Below are 16,295 nucleotides of genomic sequence, written 5' to 3'. Positions count from 1 at the left end.
AGGCAGCGAGAAGCGTTTTGAATACCAGTGACTCAGTAAATAACACGATGATCTAGTTAAGTCGTGAGGGAAATAAATCGTGTGAGTTTCAAGGAGCAAGACTGACAACCATGTGACACTGAGACTGTTGTTGTGTTCAGAATGGGTGAGTGTGCGAGACGTGGACAAAAGTGACTGAATGGGAACTCGGTGTTGGGTGAGGACGAGTATAGTGAGAGTCGCCAAGAAGGTCGCCATGAGAGCATTCCACTTACCAGAGTGTTCTGTTACCTGTGCTCCTGGCTGTCACCGCTCTAAGGTCCCCAGGTGAGTAAGAGATCACGAGACATGCCTGTACCTCTCCACACCTGTGTGTTCCCTCTATCACACTATTGTCAGTAAAACACGGTATAACATTTAGCTTTATTTTTACTTCCAATCACTTTACATAAAAGATGTTGATGGGCGACAGCTAGAAATATATATGTATAGTTATGCACTACATCTTTATAAACTAAACTAAAATACCTCAAAACTCTGCCCATTAAGAAAAAAGAAAAAAGAAAAAAAAAAAAAAAAAGGCCATAAAACTAACGTGAATGATAGTTAATGAAAGGATGAAGTAATGGTCATGGTGAAACACTACAGTATACGTCATCTTTGCCTTGGCATAATGCATTTACTGTGTCTTCTGCTTATACAAAACAAGTGACTACATACACAGCAATGAAAATAGTGTATATGTGAACACAGCCAGACTTAGCGGGGAGCGCGGCCAAGTTGACGCCACGCCCCCCACGACACTACACTTCTGATACCTCAACAGAAAAATAATGTGTTAACTTTAATAAAAATACTATAAACATGATACAATCTGTCTTATGTACAAACAATGCCACATAAACATAACTGCTGACGTGTCTTAACGTAATTTAAACACTAACCAGTAAAGAAAACCAATAACTCTATACCAGACCGGGCACAGCGAGGGCGTGGCGGCGTGGGGCACCCGCTGCGGCGGCGGTGTGCTGTGGAGACAGGGCAGCGGTGCTCCTGTCAGCCACAACAGCAACAACACGCAGGCTGCGATCCACTCCCACTCAACGCCGCGCACACACACACACACACACACACACACACACACACACACACACACACACACACACACACCCTTCTCAGTGTAATCTCAGCAGGGAGGCTTGACCCACCAGCATGGCCAACACACACCCAATACTTTATACATTGTACAGTATGTGTGTGTGTGTGTGGCGGCCATAGCGTGGTGTGTCGCTCTGCGGGCCACACATCGCTGCCTGGCGGGCGGGTAGGCGGGGTGAGCCACACACACAGCCCTTTCTGTCCCGGCACGTCTCTCATGCATCAAGTACAATACTTCATAAAAGTAACTTTTACAGTGTATCTTATAAAACATCTTCCCACAGGAGAAAAACAGAATACAGACGATAGATCAATAAGTCCACCACATTACAAATTACTTCATAGTGATTTTTTAGGCAACACATTTTTTCCTTACTTAATGACAACACTGAAGTTCACATGATGGCAATGACAAACACGATAGTAGTGGTAGTGAACCAGTCACTGAGAGTCTCGCGTCGCGGTGCAGGGACGCGGAGACGAGGGGCGGGGCACATCCTCACTGGTAAATACACTTGACTAGAGAGAGATAGGAATGAATATCTATCTAAACTAAACTGAAGAACAAAGCCTCAAGGCCACTTAATCCCTCCTGCAAACGATGGCGTGGAAAAAAAGAAAGAAAATATAAAAAGAAACCTTCGCGGAACATTCGATCCCATTTGGCATCACAAGACGACCTGACCTACAGCACGCACACACACACACACACACACACACACACACACACACACACACACACACACACACACACACACACACACACACACACACACACACAGGAAGCAGGTGTACGCAGTTGAGTTACGTTCACAAGACCATACAAAGTACAGTCTACAGAGGTTCCTGTCACCTTGGTACAGTGGAAGCTTGACACCTCACTCCACTCTCATCTCTTCCCTCCCTTACACTCAATTCAGCAAAAAATTACTCGTCTTCGCAACTCGACAAAGATTAAAAAACAATTGTCAAAGTGCACAATTTCACCTGATCAACACATACTTCTGGTAAACTCATGAACTAATATGGTTTGGTGAATCGATATCATTAAAACTTGAGTTGTTCAGATCCAAGGAACTGATGAAACGCGACACACGTTCAGTCAGTCACACGAGTCTATGGAAAGCGTTACATGTGTACAGTCGCCGCCACAAGTCCTTCGCCCGTCACACTCACCCTCATTGTTTGGTATCTTCCCTCAGTCTTAAGCTCTCCGGTATACTAACAGATATACTGATAGTTATGCAACCAAAACATGACAGGCGATACATGTCTAGGTCACCAGAGGAACCAGGACCACGGGAGAGACGCTGATCACCGGGGAAGTGCGTGTGTGTGCCGCGGTGCATGACTGGTGTCCGGGACTGTACGTTCTAAGCCTCAAGCGTCGGGTAGAGCCGTTCGTTACGTCTAAGAGTATTTCAAGCAATGTTGGAGTGTTTTTTTTGGCGTGGAGGCTTCTACTACACTCGGTCAGTATCATTGCCTCCTTGGTCCATTGGCGCACTGAGGACGTCCTACAACTACTACGTAGAAAATAAAACTTTCCTATAATATCTTCAGTGCAATGGACGAGGACGCATACTGAGGGCTGGTGAGATATACAAAAATAACTATCGAATCGCTTCTGTATAAAAACCATATTTGATTATTCTTCCTTTGGTCTTTATACAATGGCTGACTTCTGTGCTCCCGTGTTCAGTGCAAGGGTAAGGGTGGGCTGGCTGGTCTTGCCTTTAGACAAGGGTGGAGGAAACAATAACTAACTCTCAAGCGTTCTCTCCTCATCTCAAGCCGTGCGGCTTTACAGGAAGGCTCATATTCTGAAGCGCTTGGTTCTCTCACGAAGACTTTTCAAAGGCCACAGAGATCATTCTTCGGGTTCCCGTTGACTTTATTTCCTGTTGGTGATGCATAACCCCTGTTAAACTATCGCTAGTATGATGAAAACACGCTTGAAAACCCCAATAGCCTCCACTCGAGCCTACAGCAAGTCGAGAAAAGACTCCGAAACGTTTGGGAATACAGGCCAACCAAGTGCTTCTTTTCTCCTCGTCTCTCTCTCTCGCATCACGACCTACGAGGTGCCGGGAATGTATCCTCAAATATAAATAAGGCCTGACACATCCCGGGAACACTCGCGAGCCGGAACTAATAGAGAAAAACTGAGGAAGAGAACAACAACGGATCATAACGCGAACGAAAACGAGAAAACGCAAACTGTCTGTACAAGAGATGAAGGTTACTTGGTTATTCTTATTTACTCTCTAACCTTGCTTTCCGTGGCGGTCTCCTACCCCTGCCACCTGCATGACAGCTTCATTGCCACACCTGTCACGGCGCCACCACTGTGCAATGCCGCCGCGACCACTGACTGACCTCCATAAGTCCCTCTGACACCATTTCAAGACCAACACTTAAAGAGACACCGATCACATGATATGATTATTGTAAATATCTGAACCAGCAACAAGACTAACCCTACGACACGACACGATACACTCCACACAGCTCTCTTCCTCCCGCCTTGAAGAGGAGACATTGGTGCAAGGAAGAGGAAAGGAGGAAAAACGTGAAAGATGGAAAACAGAAGGGATGGAAGAAAGAAAGATACGGGGATGGGAAGCAAGCAAAGAAGATAAACATTAAGAAATGAAAGGATGGTAAGATGAAGGAAAAGAATGGCAAATGGAAGAAGGAAGGAAGGAAGGAAGGAAGGAAGGAAGGATCCGCAATATAAAATCTAGACAGAGTGACTTTTCTTGTTTCTACATCAAGATATTGTCAATGGTTTTTGGTCATAGCTAATCATTACGTTTGTGTCTCAGATTAATACAAAACACTGAGGTCTCATCGTCTCCCCCCCACACACGTACGTACACACATACATGGCCAAAAGAGACCGAACCGCATGTCTCTCTCTCTCTCTCTCTCTCTCTTTGGCAACGCACACAGAAAGAGACCGAATATCTTCTTAATTCTGAACGTGGAAGCAACAATCACCTTATTCACCATCATCTCACCAACTCACAACGAAGCAACGCGTCTACACATCCTCTCTCTCACTCCTGCTTCACTCTTACTTCTCTTCCTCTTTTGGTAACTCGGTAAACTAACTCCCGCAGACCAGAGACCAGCAGGAGTCGAGCGTCAGTCACTCTGTCTGCGCTCAGTACCAACACCACAGGCACGACATTTAGCAAACAGGGACAAGTTGCGCTGCTCACACCGGCAGGCAGCAACGGTCTTAGGTTTTAGGTAAATGTGAAGGAACAAGACACAGTGAAGAGGCGGTCGTGATGGAGAGAACATATTGGGGAAGAATAGTGTACGAATCTCAAATCATTAAATCTACGACTGTTCCCTATCACGGTAGCGGCTCACGAAGGAATTTCCCGCATCAGAAGGAGACTCTCTGATAATGACGGAGGCGGCGCGCGGGGCGAACCGATACCCTTAGACCCAGCCTCCATTCGCTCTCTTTTTTTTTCTTTTTTTAGTCTTTTTGTTTTGTGAATCTCTAATCTTGACCGTACTTGACGGAAAACAGAAGAGATAGAAAAGAAAGGTCGCATCTTTTCATTTGAACTTTACGTGACGAAATTATAATAATGAAAAAAAAAGAAAAGAAAGTCCTCATCGCTTTCAGTTAACAGATGATGATAATAATAATAATAATAATAATAATAATAATAATAATAACAATAATAACAATAATGGTAATAGTGAAAAAGACTCTTAAAAGGAAGGTGTTATCTCTTTCTGAAACACGCTGCGTTGCTCAGTGCCAAAAGATACACACACAATTAAATCTGCTTTTGCTTTATGTCTTTTACACATCAGCGTGATAAACTGGCGAGGCGCGGCCGTGCAATGCGGTGTATGGGCGGCTAGAGGCGCTACACCGCCACCCACTGCAACATTACACTCGCCAGCACCCAGAAACACCTATGTAGCCCGCAACACTATGTACACCAACAGCAGCGGTGAGTAAATGAACCAACAACACAGTTTTCTTCAAGGGGAAGGGGGAACTCAACTGAGGATCACGTGGGGCTCTCAGACTCTGCTGTCGCCGTATGCTGTCTGCTTGAAGATGGAGGTGATCTCGTCAATGGAGCGGCCCTTGGTCTCAGGAACCTTGAACCACGTGAAGAGGATGAACAGGATGAGCAGCACCACGAATATGATGAACACGAAGGGACCCATCAGCTGTTCAGGGAGAGAGGGAGAGAGATAGATGTTTAGTTTGTTGATAAGGATGGCAGTGGTGGTGTACTGTGTGTGTGTTTCACTGTTTCACTGTTTGATCTGCTGCAGTCTCTGACGAGACAGCCAGACGTTACCCTACGGAACGAGCTCAGAGCTTATTATTTCCGATCTTCGGATAGGCCTGAGACCAGGCACACACCACACACCGGGACAACAAGGTCACAACTCCTCGATTTACATCCCGTACCTACTCACTGCTAGGTGAACAGCACCTACACGTGAAAGAAGACACATCCAAATATCTCCACCCGGCCGGGGAATCGAACCCCGGTCCTCTGGCTTGTGAAGCCAGCGCTCTAACCACTGAGCTACCGGGCGTGTGTGTTTTCACTGTTTGATCTGCTGCAGTCTCTGACGAGACAGCCAGACGTTAGCTCATAGCTCATTATTTCCGATCTTGGGATAGGTCTGAGACCAGGCACACACCACACACCGTGACAAGGTCACAACTCCTCGATTTACATCCCGTACCTACTCTCTGCTAGGTGAACAGGGGCTACACGTGAAAGGAGACACACCCAAATATCTCCACCCGGCCGGGGAATCGAACCCCGGTCATCTGGCTTGTGAAGCCAGCGCTCTAACCACTGAGCTACCGGGCCGTGTGTGTGTGTGTGTGTGTGTGTGTGTGTGTGTGTGTGTGTGTGTGATTCACTGTTTGATTTGCTGCAGTCTCTGACGAGACAGCTCATTATTTCCGATCTTCGGATAGGCCTGAGACCAGGCACACATCACACACTGGGACAACAAGGTCGCAACTTCTCGATTTACATCCCGTACCTATTCACTGCTAGGTGAACACGTGAAAGGAGACACATCCAAATATCTCCACCGGCCCGGGAAATCGAACCCCGGTCTTCTGGCTTGTGAAGCCAGCGCTCTAACCACTGAGCTACCGGGCCGTGTGTGTGTGTGTGTGTGTGTGTGTGTGTGTGTGTGTGTGTGTCACTGTGTCACTTCAGGGACTTGTTTGAGTGGTTGAATAATTGTGTGTGAGGTGAAGGTTTTATCTAATCTAACCCTAAGCACAAGATGATAGGAAAGATGTCTTGCTTGTCTTCCTCTTTAAGCCTATATACAAATCAAGAGTGTGAGAGTGTGAGGTGGTGAATGCTGGTGTTGAGTGCAATCCCACAACGCCTTACCTCTTTGAGCGGCAGGAAACCGATGCCGACGATGAAGGCAGCGGTCCAGTTGACGGCCACAGCGATGGAGGAGGCGGTGGGGCGGGCGTTCTGGGCGAAGAGCTCCGTTACGAAGAACCAAGGGATGGAACCTGGACCGGTGGCGAACATGACCACGAAGAAGATGACCAGGAAGATGGAGAGGTAACCAACAACCACGTGTGAGTTCTTGTACAGCAGGCAGATGAAGAGCAGGAACACGTCCACCAGCATGCCGCTCAGACCAACCAGCATGAGGGTCTTGCGGCCAAACTTCTCCACCATGACCAGGGAGGCGAAGGTCATGAGCACGTTCATGGCGCCCATGGCAATGGTGGCCTGCAGGGCGGCGTCAGTGTTCAGGCCGGCGGACTTGTAGATCTCCGTGGAGAAGAAGATGACCTGAGGGAGAACCAATGAATCATCAGCATCCACGCCACTTGCTGGAATGACGCGAAGCAACAAGGCGCTCACTTTTAAGACAAATTAACAACATTGCTACACTTTTAACCGCTTCAATACTGGGACACATTTTTACACTGAGATTTGCGTACGATTAGACCATCTTATTGACATTAGGAAGACTTTATGGAGGTCAGAAGATTAATGGCCACAGCCTTCACTATTCTTAATCCCCTACATGAATTTCTGAAGCTATATAAAATCACCAAATAGTAAGTAGAACGAATATGGAAATGTGTCACGGTACTGAAAGGGTTAACAGGAAAACCACTCTTCATAACCCCGCTAACAGTCGTGGTATGAGAGAGCAAAGCGTTTCTGAGCAGGGGTCTGTGGGCGATGAGGTGTGCAGGCTGCGGGTACTCACAGCGTTGATGCCGGAGAGCTGCTGGGCCACCATCATCATGACGGAGATGACGAGCGGGATGCGCAGGGTAGGGTTCATGGTGATCTCACGCAAGGACACGGAAGGCACCAGCTTGGAGGCCTCGGCTTCGTTACGCATCTCGCCCATCTCGGTCTGCACGTCATTGGTGTTGCGGAGCCAAGTCAGAGCTGTGAGGGGCGCAAGAAGAAAGTGTCAGGAAGAGTGTCTAAGGTGCGAGGAAGTCTCTCTCTCTCTCTCTCTCTCTCTCTCTCTCTCTCTCTCTCTCTCTCTCTCTCTCTCTCTCTCTCTCTCACATAGGGAGGTTCAGGTTGCAGGATTGAGTGTTCCCTTACGTGACGTTCAGGTGACACATGGTAACCCTTAAAATGACGCCTGGCTAAGGGTGCATCAGGGGACGGAGGGGACTGCGACAGGAAGGATGGCAGGAAGGCAGGAAGGAAGACAGGAAGGAAGGAGGGAAGGAAGGAGGGAAGGAAGAAAGGAAGGCAGGAAGGAAGACAGGAAGGAAGGAGGGAAGGAAGGAAGTAAGGAATGAATGAATGAAGGAAGGAAGGAAGGAAGGAAGGAGGTTTTACTGTTTTACATTCCTCAAAGATACGGTCTCTGTATCTACTATAAGAAGAATTATAAGAGGAACAAGAAGAAGAAGAAGAAGGAGGAGGAGGAGGAGGAGGAGGAAGAGGAGGAAGAGAGGAAGAATCAATACTGAACTTAATATTTTTCATAACTACTTACATCTTTCCTACACACAAATTATTCTCTTATATTAATTAACCTATTCTACCTATTTCTTCCCCTCCCCCCCTTTCCCCCCAAGGAGACACTCACCTCGCTGGGCGTCCATGGGCTTGTCTTTGGTGATGAGCAGGAACTTGGGTGACTCAGGGCAGACAGGCAGGGCGAGCAGCTGGAAGATGGCCGGGATACCAGTGAGGGCCAGGGCGATGGGCCACAGAGACTCCGTGCCGAGAAGGTTATCCAGGCCCATGATCTGAGAAATCTGTGGGAGAGAGCACATGTGGTTACTAGGACGCCTTTGCAGCAAGCACACACACACACACACACACACACACACACACACACACACACACACACACACTGAAGTAACTTAAATTCCGTCAGTATTTTTTATATCCTTTACAATTCAGCGTGGTTTAGTCTTATCTTTCATACTGTGAGTCATAAATCGCATTGGTGAGGAGGCGTCCACTCACCAGGATGGAGATGGTGAGCACCAGCTGGTAGGCGGTACCGATGGCGCCGCGAAGACTGACGGGGGCGATTTCAGACAGGTACATGGGGCAGAGACCAGCGTTCAGACCGTTGTTGATACCGATGACGAAGCGAGCGGCGATCAGCATCTCGTAGGAACCAGCCATCTTGCAGAACCCGAAGAGCACGGCGGCGACGAGGGCGAAGGCGTTGTTGATGAGCAGTCCACCCTTACGGCCTAACCTGGAGGGAAAGGTGGCGAGAGGAGGAGAATTAGTACCTGACGAAGGCGGTGACGGTGAAAATAAACAAGTGAAATGTCAGTGTTTTGTTTCCAGCCACGTAGAAAGAAACATTTGTGATGGCGAGGGAAGTTAAACACACACACACACACACACACACACACACACACACACACACACACACACTTTCAGCGAAGAGGCCAGTGAGGGCCCCGCCGATCATGCCGCCCACGCAGTAGATGGACACGATGATGGAGAAGATGAAGGTGATTTTCTGCTCCGTCATGGGCTCATCGTAGCGGTCATAGTACGTGCTGTTGATCCATTCCTCCATCAGCTGCACGGGGGGAGGAAACATGGTTTTGAGATAAGGGAAGAGGGGAAAATCTGTCTCTGTCTCTCTCTCTCTCTCTCTCTCTCTCTCTCTCTATCCTGGTCCTCTTATACTACTACTACTACTACTACTACTACTACTACTACTACTACTACTACTACTACTACTACTACTACCACCACTACTACTACTACTACTACTACCATCACTATCACTACTACTACTACTACTACTACTACTACTACCACTATCACCACTACTACTACTACTACCATAACCACCCAGAAAAAATTAGAGAAGAAAAAAAATCTAACATAGCAAACAAATCAGTAGACAATGTAGGAAAAAATCGGTAGAAAATGGTAGAAAATCAGGAGAAGCCTACAGAAAAATCAGACACTTCTACTTGTTTCCTTGGCAATATCACCCCAGCCAGCGACTCCACAGCCAAGTGTTCCTCGTGACTTTGAGAGCATTGCGTCACTGTATCCTTCCTTCCTTGCTTACGTGGACAGAATTAGGTGAGCTGAACGCAAAACATTCACAAAACGATACATTCTTTTTACTGGCTTGCTCGGAAATTGCAGAGAGAGAGAGAGAGAGAGAGAGAGAGAGAGAGAGATGAGGTGGAGGAGGAGGAGGAAGAGGAGGAGGAGGAGGAGGAGGATGAAGGAGGAAAAAGAATGAAGGTCGATGAGAGAGAGAGAGAGAGAGAGAGAGAGAGAGAGAGAGAGAGAGAGAGAGAGAGAGAGAGAGAGAGAGAGAGAGAGAGAGAGAGAGAGAGAGAGAGAAAGAAAGAGAAGAGAGAGAAAGAAAACAAAGAGAGAGAGAGAGAGAGAGAGAGAGAGATAGAGAGAGAGAGAGAGAGAGAGAGAGAGAGAGAGAGAGAGAGAGAGAGAGAGAGAGAGAAAGGCAGTGTAATTCACCTCGGTCGCCTGCTGGGCACCCAGCCAGCCTTTCCCATTACGGAGCGAGCTCAGAGCTCATAGACCGATCTTCGGGTAGGACTGAGACCACATCAACACACACACACACCGGGAAAGCGAGGCCACAACCCCTCGAGTTACATCCCGTACCTATTTACTGCTAGGTGAACACACCCCACACATTAAGAGGCTTGCCCATTTGCTTCGCCGCTTACTGGGACTCGAAAACGGCCCTCTCGATTGTGAGTCGAGCGTGCTAACCACTACACTACGCGATGTGTGTGTGTGTGTGTGTGTGTGTGTGTGTGTGTGCGACCGCGTTCGGAAATTTCCCACAATGCCTAAACTATGCCGCAGGTTTAAGACAGGAACGCCCCACGCTCCTCCCCACACCTTTCCACTACCTGCCCCCTCTCTACCGGCTGGCTGGCTGCAGGGCTGGGCGAGACGGGAATGTCTGGCTGGGTTACAGAGGACCCTGTCGCTGTCTGCCAGAAGAGTGTGCCGGGAGGGAAGGCAAGAAGAGAGAGAAGGGATTAAGGAAACTGCTATTGGAGAGAGTACGGAGAAGGAACGAAGGAGAGGAGGAAAGAAAGAGAAATAATCGTTGTGGTAGAGGAGTAAGGGAAAAAAAATAATGCTAGTGAGGTGAAGAATAATGATAGAAATAAGGAAAAACAACGCTATGGGAGAGTGTAGATGGTGATAAAGGAAGAAGAAAAGGAAAACGAAAACTGTTGCAGGTGCTGGAAAGGGAGAAAAGGGACGAAGAAGAGGAAGAAAAATGAAATTGCTATCGGGTTAGTAAACGAAGGAAGGAAGAAAGGGAACAGAAGAAATCACGCTCAAAATCACCATCAGATCGTGGCTTCCAGGGTGAGGAGGGAAGAAGAAAAGGAAGAAGAAATAAAATGCTATCGGGGCAGTAAACGAAGGGAAGGGAGGAAGAGAGAGAGAGAGAGAGAGAGAGAGAGAGAGAGAGAGAGAGAGAGAGAGAGAGAGAGAGAGAGAAATAAAAAGCCCGATCTCCCCAAATACCACCATCAGATCGTGGCTTCCAAAGAACTCAAAACACGACGACGCTGGCGCTGCTGTTAATTACATTCCTCCTTGATCGCTTCTCATCTCTCCCTCTCCCTCTCCCTCTCCCTCTCCCTCTTTCTATGGCCCGTATTCTGAAACGCTTTGCTCTCTCACCATCACTGCTTTCCAGACGCTCCAATTGAAGTTTTTAAGACTATTTTTATGGTTCTGGTGATACACTGGCAACATGTTTAGTTTATAAGAAAGAGAAATTGTCATGAAAAAATCGGGTAGTTGTCTCTATGGCCTTGGAAAATTGTCGTAGTGAGAGGGGAAGGGGTTTCTGCATACGGGCGTCTCTCTCTCTCTCTCTCTCTCTCTCTCTCTCTCTCTCTCTCTCTCTCTCTCTTTTTCATCTCCCTTCCCTCTGTCACACTGCCCACCCAGCCAACATAAGGGTAGCCAGCCAAGAGCTACAAACCCTTTAAAAATAAGAGATACAACACAGCTTACATGACTGTCTTAGCGCCATCCCAGTCTTCCCGCAGTGCAGTCCCTCTCGCGGCGTCACATGGGAGCTGTCACGTGCGCGGGGTCGGCAAGGCACGGTATACCCTATGATGCTTCTAATGTTTCCGCATGCACTGGTGTCACTATGCACTCCCTACTCCCGTTTTCTTCCAGTCCCCGCAAGGCCGTCTTAGCTCGAGCCGCTCACAGTTCAGCAGGCACCCACGCGGAAAGGCGCCGCTGTGAGGGTCGCCTACTTCTCAATGGGGTTAAAAAGTGTGCGCTATTGTGAACCTAACCTAAGCCGCTGGTGGTGGTGGTGGTGGTGGTGGTGGTGTTTTGGCTTCCTGGTGACGTGTGTGTGTGTGTGTGTGTGTGTGTGTGTGTGTGTGTGTGTGTGTGTGTGTGTGTGTGTGTGTTAGGTACGTTTTGTGGCTGTCTTGCTTCTTTGCTTCTTTTTTTTAATTCTTTTCTTCCTTTTTAGTGTAATCTCATTGCTTGACAGGGGTTCACACGCACAAACGCTCTCTCTCTCTCTCTCTCTCTCTCTCTCTCTCTCTCTCTCTCTCTACTGACAAGCAAAAGAGGTTAACGAGAGTCAGATGGAAAAGAATGCGAGGAAAGAAGAGAGGAAGATGAGAAGAAAATTGAGGAGGAGGAGGAGGAGGAGGAAGAGGAGGAGGAGGAGGAGGAGGAGGAGGAGGAGGAGGAAGAGGAGGAAGTAAGAGAAAAGGTGAGGGAGTTACAGCGATCAGCAAAACCCAGCACACGTTATCTCATTCTGTCATATATGTGTGTGTGTGTGTGTGTGTGTGTGTGTGTGTGTGTGTGTGTGTGTGTGTGTGTGTGTGTGTGTGTGTGTGTGTGTGTGGGCTGTCAAGGGGGCTGGTGGGGGAGGGAGAAGTAATCCAGTTATGTAGTTTTTTCCCTTATCGCAACTCAAGGAAACTTTTATTGAATCTAAGTAGAGAGAGAGAGAGAGAGAGAGAGAGAGAGAGAGAGAGAGAGAGAGAGAGAGAGAATGCGTGCTTAGAATGTAGTCCTCTCTTTCTCTCTCTGAAATACAGCATGTTATAAATATTTCAAGAGAGAGAGAGAGAGAGAGAGAGAGAGAGAGAGAGAGAGAGAGAGAGAGATCCACCAAATCACTCAGAACTCAAAATAGGTTGAATTGGCAACCAAACTAACTATAGGTGCCAAAAACTTGTTACCCGGGAGAGAGAGAGAGAGAGAGAGAGAGAGAGAGAGAGAGAGAGAGAGAGAAAAAAAAATGGCCAAATCTTTCGTCTATTCTGGAAACTTTATGTAACTGTCGTGGAGCTGATGTGGTGCTGAGGAGAGGTGCTGAAGTGCTGAAGTCTCCCTCTCTCTCTCTTTCTCTCTCTCAAGGCAGGCCAGTCACACCTACGGCTCACACATGAATGCATTGCTCTCAGGGTTACACTAACACTGTGCAACATATCTGACTTTATTTAATACGTAGTGTGTGTGTGTGTGTGTGTGTCATAAGGCAGCACGTGACCCTCTAACCCTCCCTGGCACTGTCCCTTATGATGGCACCCAGTTTGGTACTATTTATATGTCCCTGGCACTGAGAATAAAAGGATACAGGAGAATGAATAGAGGTGGTGTGACTGTGTGTGTGTGTGTGTGTGTGTGTGTGTGTGTGTGTGTGTGTGTGTGTGTGTGTGTGTGTGGCTGTTACAATACACTAGAATGGCTTCATCTAATATGTGTGTGTGTGTGTGTGTGTGTGTGTGTGTGTGTGTGTGTGTGTGTGTGTGTGAGCGCTTCCTCAATGTATAATAATAATCGCAGTTACGCCAAAAAATATTAAAAGTATCCATCTGCTTATCTGTCTATCTATCCATTCATTTATCTACTAATCTACTTACTGTCTATCCATCTACCCACCTAACCTAACCTAACCTAACCTAACTATCTAAACAGCTAACATAATAAATACGTACCCACCTAATCACCCAATCTATCTTATGAACCAACCAAGAAAGTAAACATCTGTCTATCTATCTATCTATCTATCTACGAGCCTCCTTATCTGCTCGGGTACTCACAATTAACAGTTTTCTATTTACTTATCTAATTTTCTGTCTTTCTTTATCTACTTATCTACCTTTCTATCTATCCACGAGTCTCTTTATCTGTTGGGGTACTCACAGTCTGCGGGTTATTGATGACGCCGAGGTTGTAGCCATGCTGGAAGGCTGACCCGAAGGCTGCCGCGGAGATGGCGAAAGCGAGGCGGGCATTGAGACCCTGAGGAGAGAGACGAGAAGGAATGAGAAATGGTGACGGTGACGGTGGTGGTGGTGGTGGTGGTAGAAGTAGGAGTAAGATTAGGAGTAGGGGTAAGAGTAGGAGTAGGAGTAGGAGTAGGAATAGGAGTAAGAGTAGCAGTAGTAGTAGTAGTAGTAGTAGTAGTAGTAGTAGTAGTAGTAGTAGAAGAAGAAGAAGAAGAAGAAGAAGAAGAAGAAGAAGAAGAAGAAGAAGGAAAAAAAGAGGAGGAGAAGGAAGAGAAGGAGGAAAAGAAGAAGTGATAACAACAACAATAACAACAACAACAATAATAATAATAATAATAATAATAATAATAATAATAATAATAATAATAATACTGATAATAATAACAGATTACACTAGATTAATATTATATACGAGGTAGAATAGAGGAGGAGGAGGAGGAGGAGGAGGAGGAGGAGGAGGAGGAGGAGGAGGAGGAAGGAAAAAAAACAGTCTCAGGTAAGACCAATTAATAGATTACCTGAAGACATCCCCCCATCTTTTCTCCCCTCCTCCATCTCCTCCTCCTCATCCTCCCTCCCTCCCTCCCCCTTTGCCTTTATCAGACACCGCCTCAAAAGAAAAAAAGATAAAAATAAAAAAAATAGAAACAAGAACAGGAACAGACGAAGGAAAAAGAGAAAAAAAAAGAGGAAAAGAAAAAAGAAGTCAACAAATGAGGAAATGAAGAAATATTGATGGAAGGAAAAGAAAAAAAAAAAAAAAACAACAACAGAAGGAAAATGTGAAAGTGGGTGAGTAGAATGCAGTGAAGAGAGACTAGAGGAGGAGGAGGAGGAGGAGGAGGAGGAGGAGGAGGAAAAATAGATAAGTTTAAAGTGGAAATGACGAAACAACGAAGGGAAAAATAAAGAATTACAAACCGAAACACGAAACAAGAAGAAGAAGAAGAAGAAGAAGAGAAGAAGAAGAAGAAGAAGAAGAAAAAGACTGATGGGGAACATGTCTGGGCAATCTCGTGTCCTTTACGGAGGAGGAGGAGGAGGAGGGAGACTGGACGAAGGCTGACGGGGTGGGGAGGAGATGACCTTGAAACCTTGAAAACAGTTAGGAGGAGGCGAGTTGGGGAAGAAGAAGAAGAAGAAGAAGAAGAAGAAGAAGAAGAAGGAGGAGGAGGAGGTGGAAGACATGAAGGGAGAGAGAAGCGTTGGTAATGGGGTTGCTGGAATTAAGGGTGGGGGACGATTGGGAGGCTACAGAAGAACGAAGGATACATTAAGGAGAGACTGTGGTAAACTGATGTGGGGAGGATATGCTTGGAGGAGGGGCGGAAACAAGGGAGATATGGGATAGAGGAGAATAGAGGGATGTATCGTAAGAGGCAGAGTGGATAACGGTACTGTAGAAAGAGGGATATTAGAGAAAGAGAGAGGAAAAAATGCAAAAGGGGATAACAGAGAGAATATTTGAGAGAAGGGAATAGTTATCGCACAAGAGAACTGAGAAGGGGAAAGAGAAAAGGGGAAAGAGAATGTTTGAAAAGGGATAAAAGAAGATACTGTAGAAAAATGTAAAAAAGAGAATGCTGAGAGGATAAACAGTATCGCAGAGAATATTTGAGAGAAAGGAAAAGTTATCGTACAAAAGAACTGAGAAGAGGAAAGAGAAAGGAGAAAGAGAATATTTGGAAACGGGAAAAAAAAGATACAACAGAAAAAAAAACGATAAATATTCGAAAGTAAAGGTGTATATAGAGAAAAAAGAAAAGATATTGAACAAGATGAATGTTTAACCCCTTCAGTACCATGACGCATTTCCATATTCATTCTGCTTACTATTTGGCGACATTACACAGCTTCAGAAACTTATGTGAGGGATTAAAATAGTGAAGTCTTTGAGCCATTAATATTCTGACCTCCATAGAGCCTTCCTAATGCAAATAAAATCGGCTTATCACACCCAAAACTCGAGATAAAAATGCGTCTCAGTATTGAAAGGGTTAAGAGAAATATAAAGGACATAACAAAAGGAAAGAGACAAGAATGAGGAGAAGAAAGCAAGAAAAGAAATAAAAAAGAAAAAGGAAAACACACGGAGAAAATATACATAAAAAAACATTCGTAAGAAAATGAAAAGATGGAAAGAAAAATAAGAGAAAGAGAAAATTGATCTTGGGAAATTACAAAAAAAAATGAGGGGAACATTTTAAAAGAAGGAAAATATCAAAGCAGGGAAACTTACAGTGAAATTTACTGATGGGGAAAAGAAAATGGGAAACCAGAAACGAGATGTATTGAGGAGAAGGAAAAGTGAGAGGGAAGTTTTGATGTGGAAGAGAGAGAGAGAGAGAGAGAGAGAGAGAGA

General features: G+C 46.1%; 1 protein-coding gene across 3 annotated transcripts in view; it reads right to left on the bottom strand.

The window, feature by feature from the left end:
- Positions 1–390: 390 nt before the first annotated feature.
- The window catches only part of LOC123507101 (solute carrier family 2, facilitated glucose transporter member 1-like), a 108,158-nt gene continuing 92,253 nt past the window's right edge, over positions 391–16,295 (bottom strand). For 2 of the 3 annotated variants that reach the window (XM_045259669.1, XM_045259670.1), the window contains exons 2-8: positions 13,848–13,946; positions 9,064–9,213; positions 8,637–8,879; positions 8,251–8,422; positions 7,402–7,589; positions 6,555–6,974; positions 391–5,349 (exon numbers count right to left, since the gene is read on the bottom strand). In XM_045259669.1, the coding sequence (XP_045115604.1) occupies positions 5,197–5,349; positions 6,555–6,974; positions 7,402–7,589; positions 8,251–8,422; positions 8,637–8,879; positions 9,064–9,213; positions 13,848–13,946 (1,425 nt within the window). In that variant the 3' untranslated portion in view covers positions 391–5,196. Of the gene's footprint in view, positions 5,350–6,554; positions 6,975–7,401; positions 7,590–8,250; positions 8,423–8,636; positions 8,880–9,061; positions 9,214–13,847; positions 13,947–16,295 lie in introns of all 3 variants that reach the window. The other variant, XM_045259668.1, reaches the window with a different exon arrangement.

The sequence above is a fragment of the Portunus trituberculatus genome, chromosome 21 (assembly GCF_017591435.1).
Source record: "Portunus trituberculatus isolate SZX2019 chromosome 21, ASM1759143v1, whole genome shotgun sequence".
Lineage (NCBI taxonomy): Eukaryota > Metazoa > Arthropoda > Malacostraca > Decapoda > Portunidae > Portunus > Portunus trituberculatus.
This window is presented reverse-complemented; position numbering and strand designations above follow the sequence as displayed.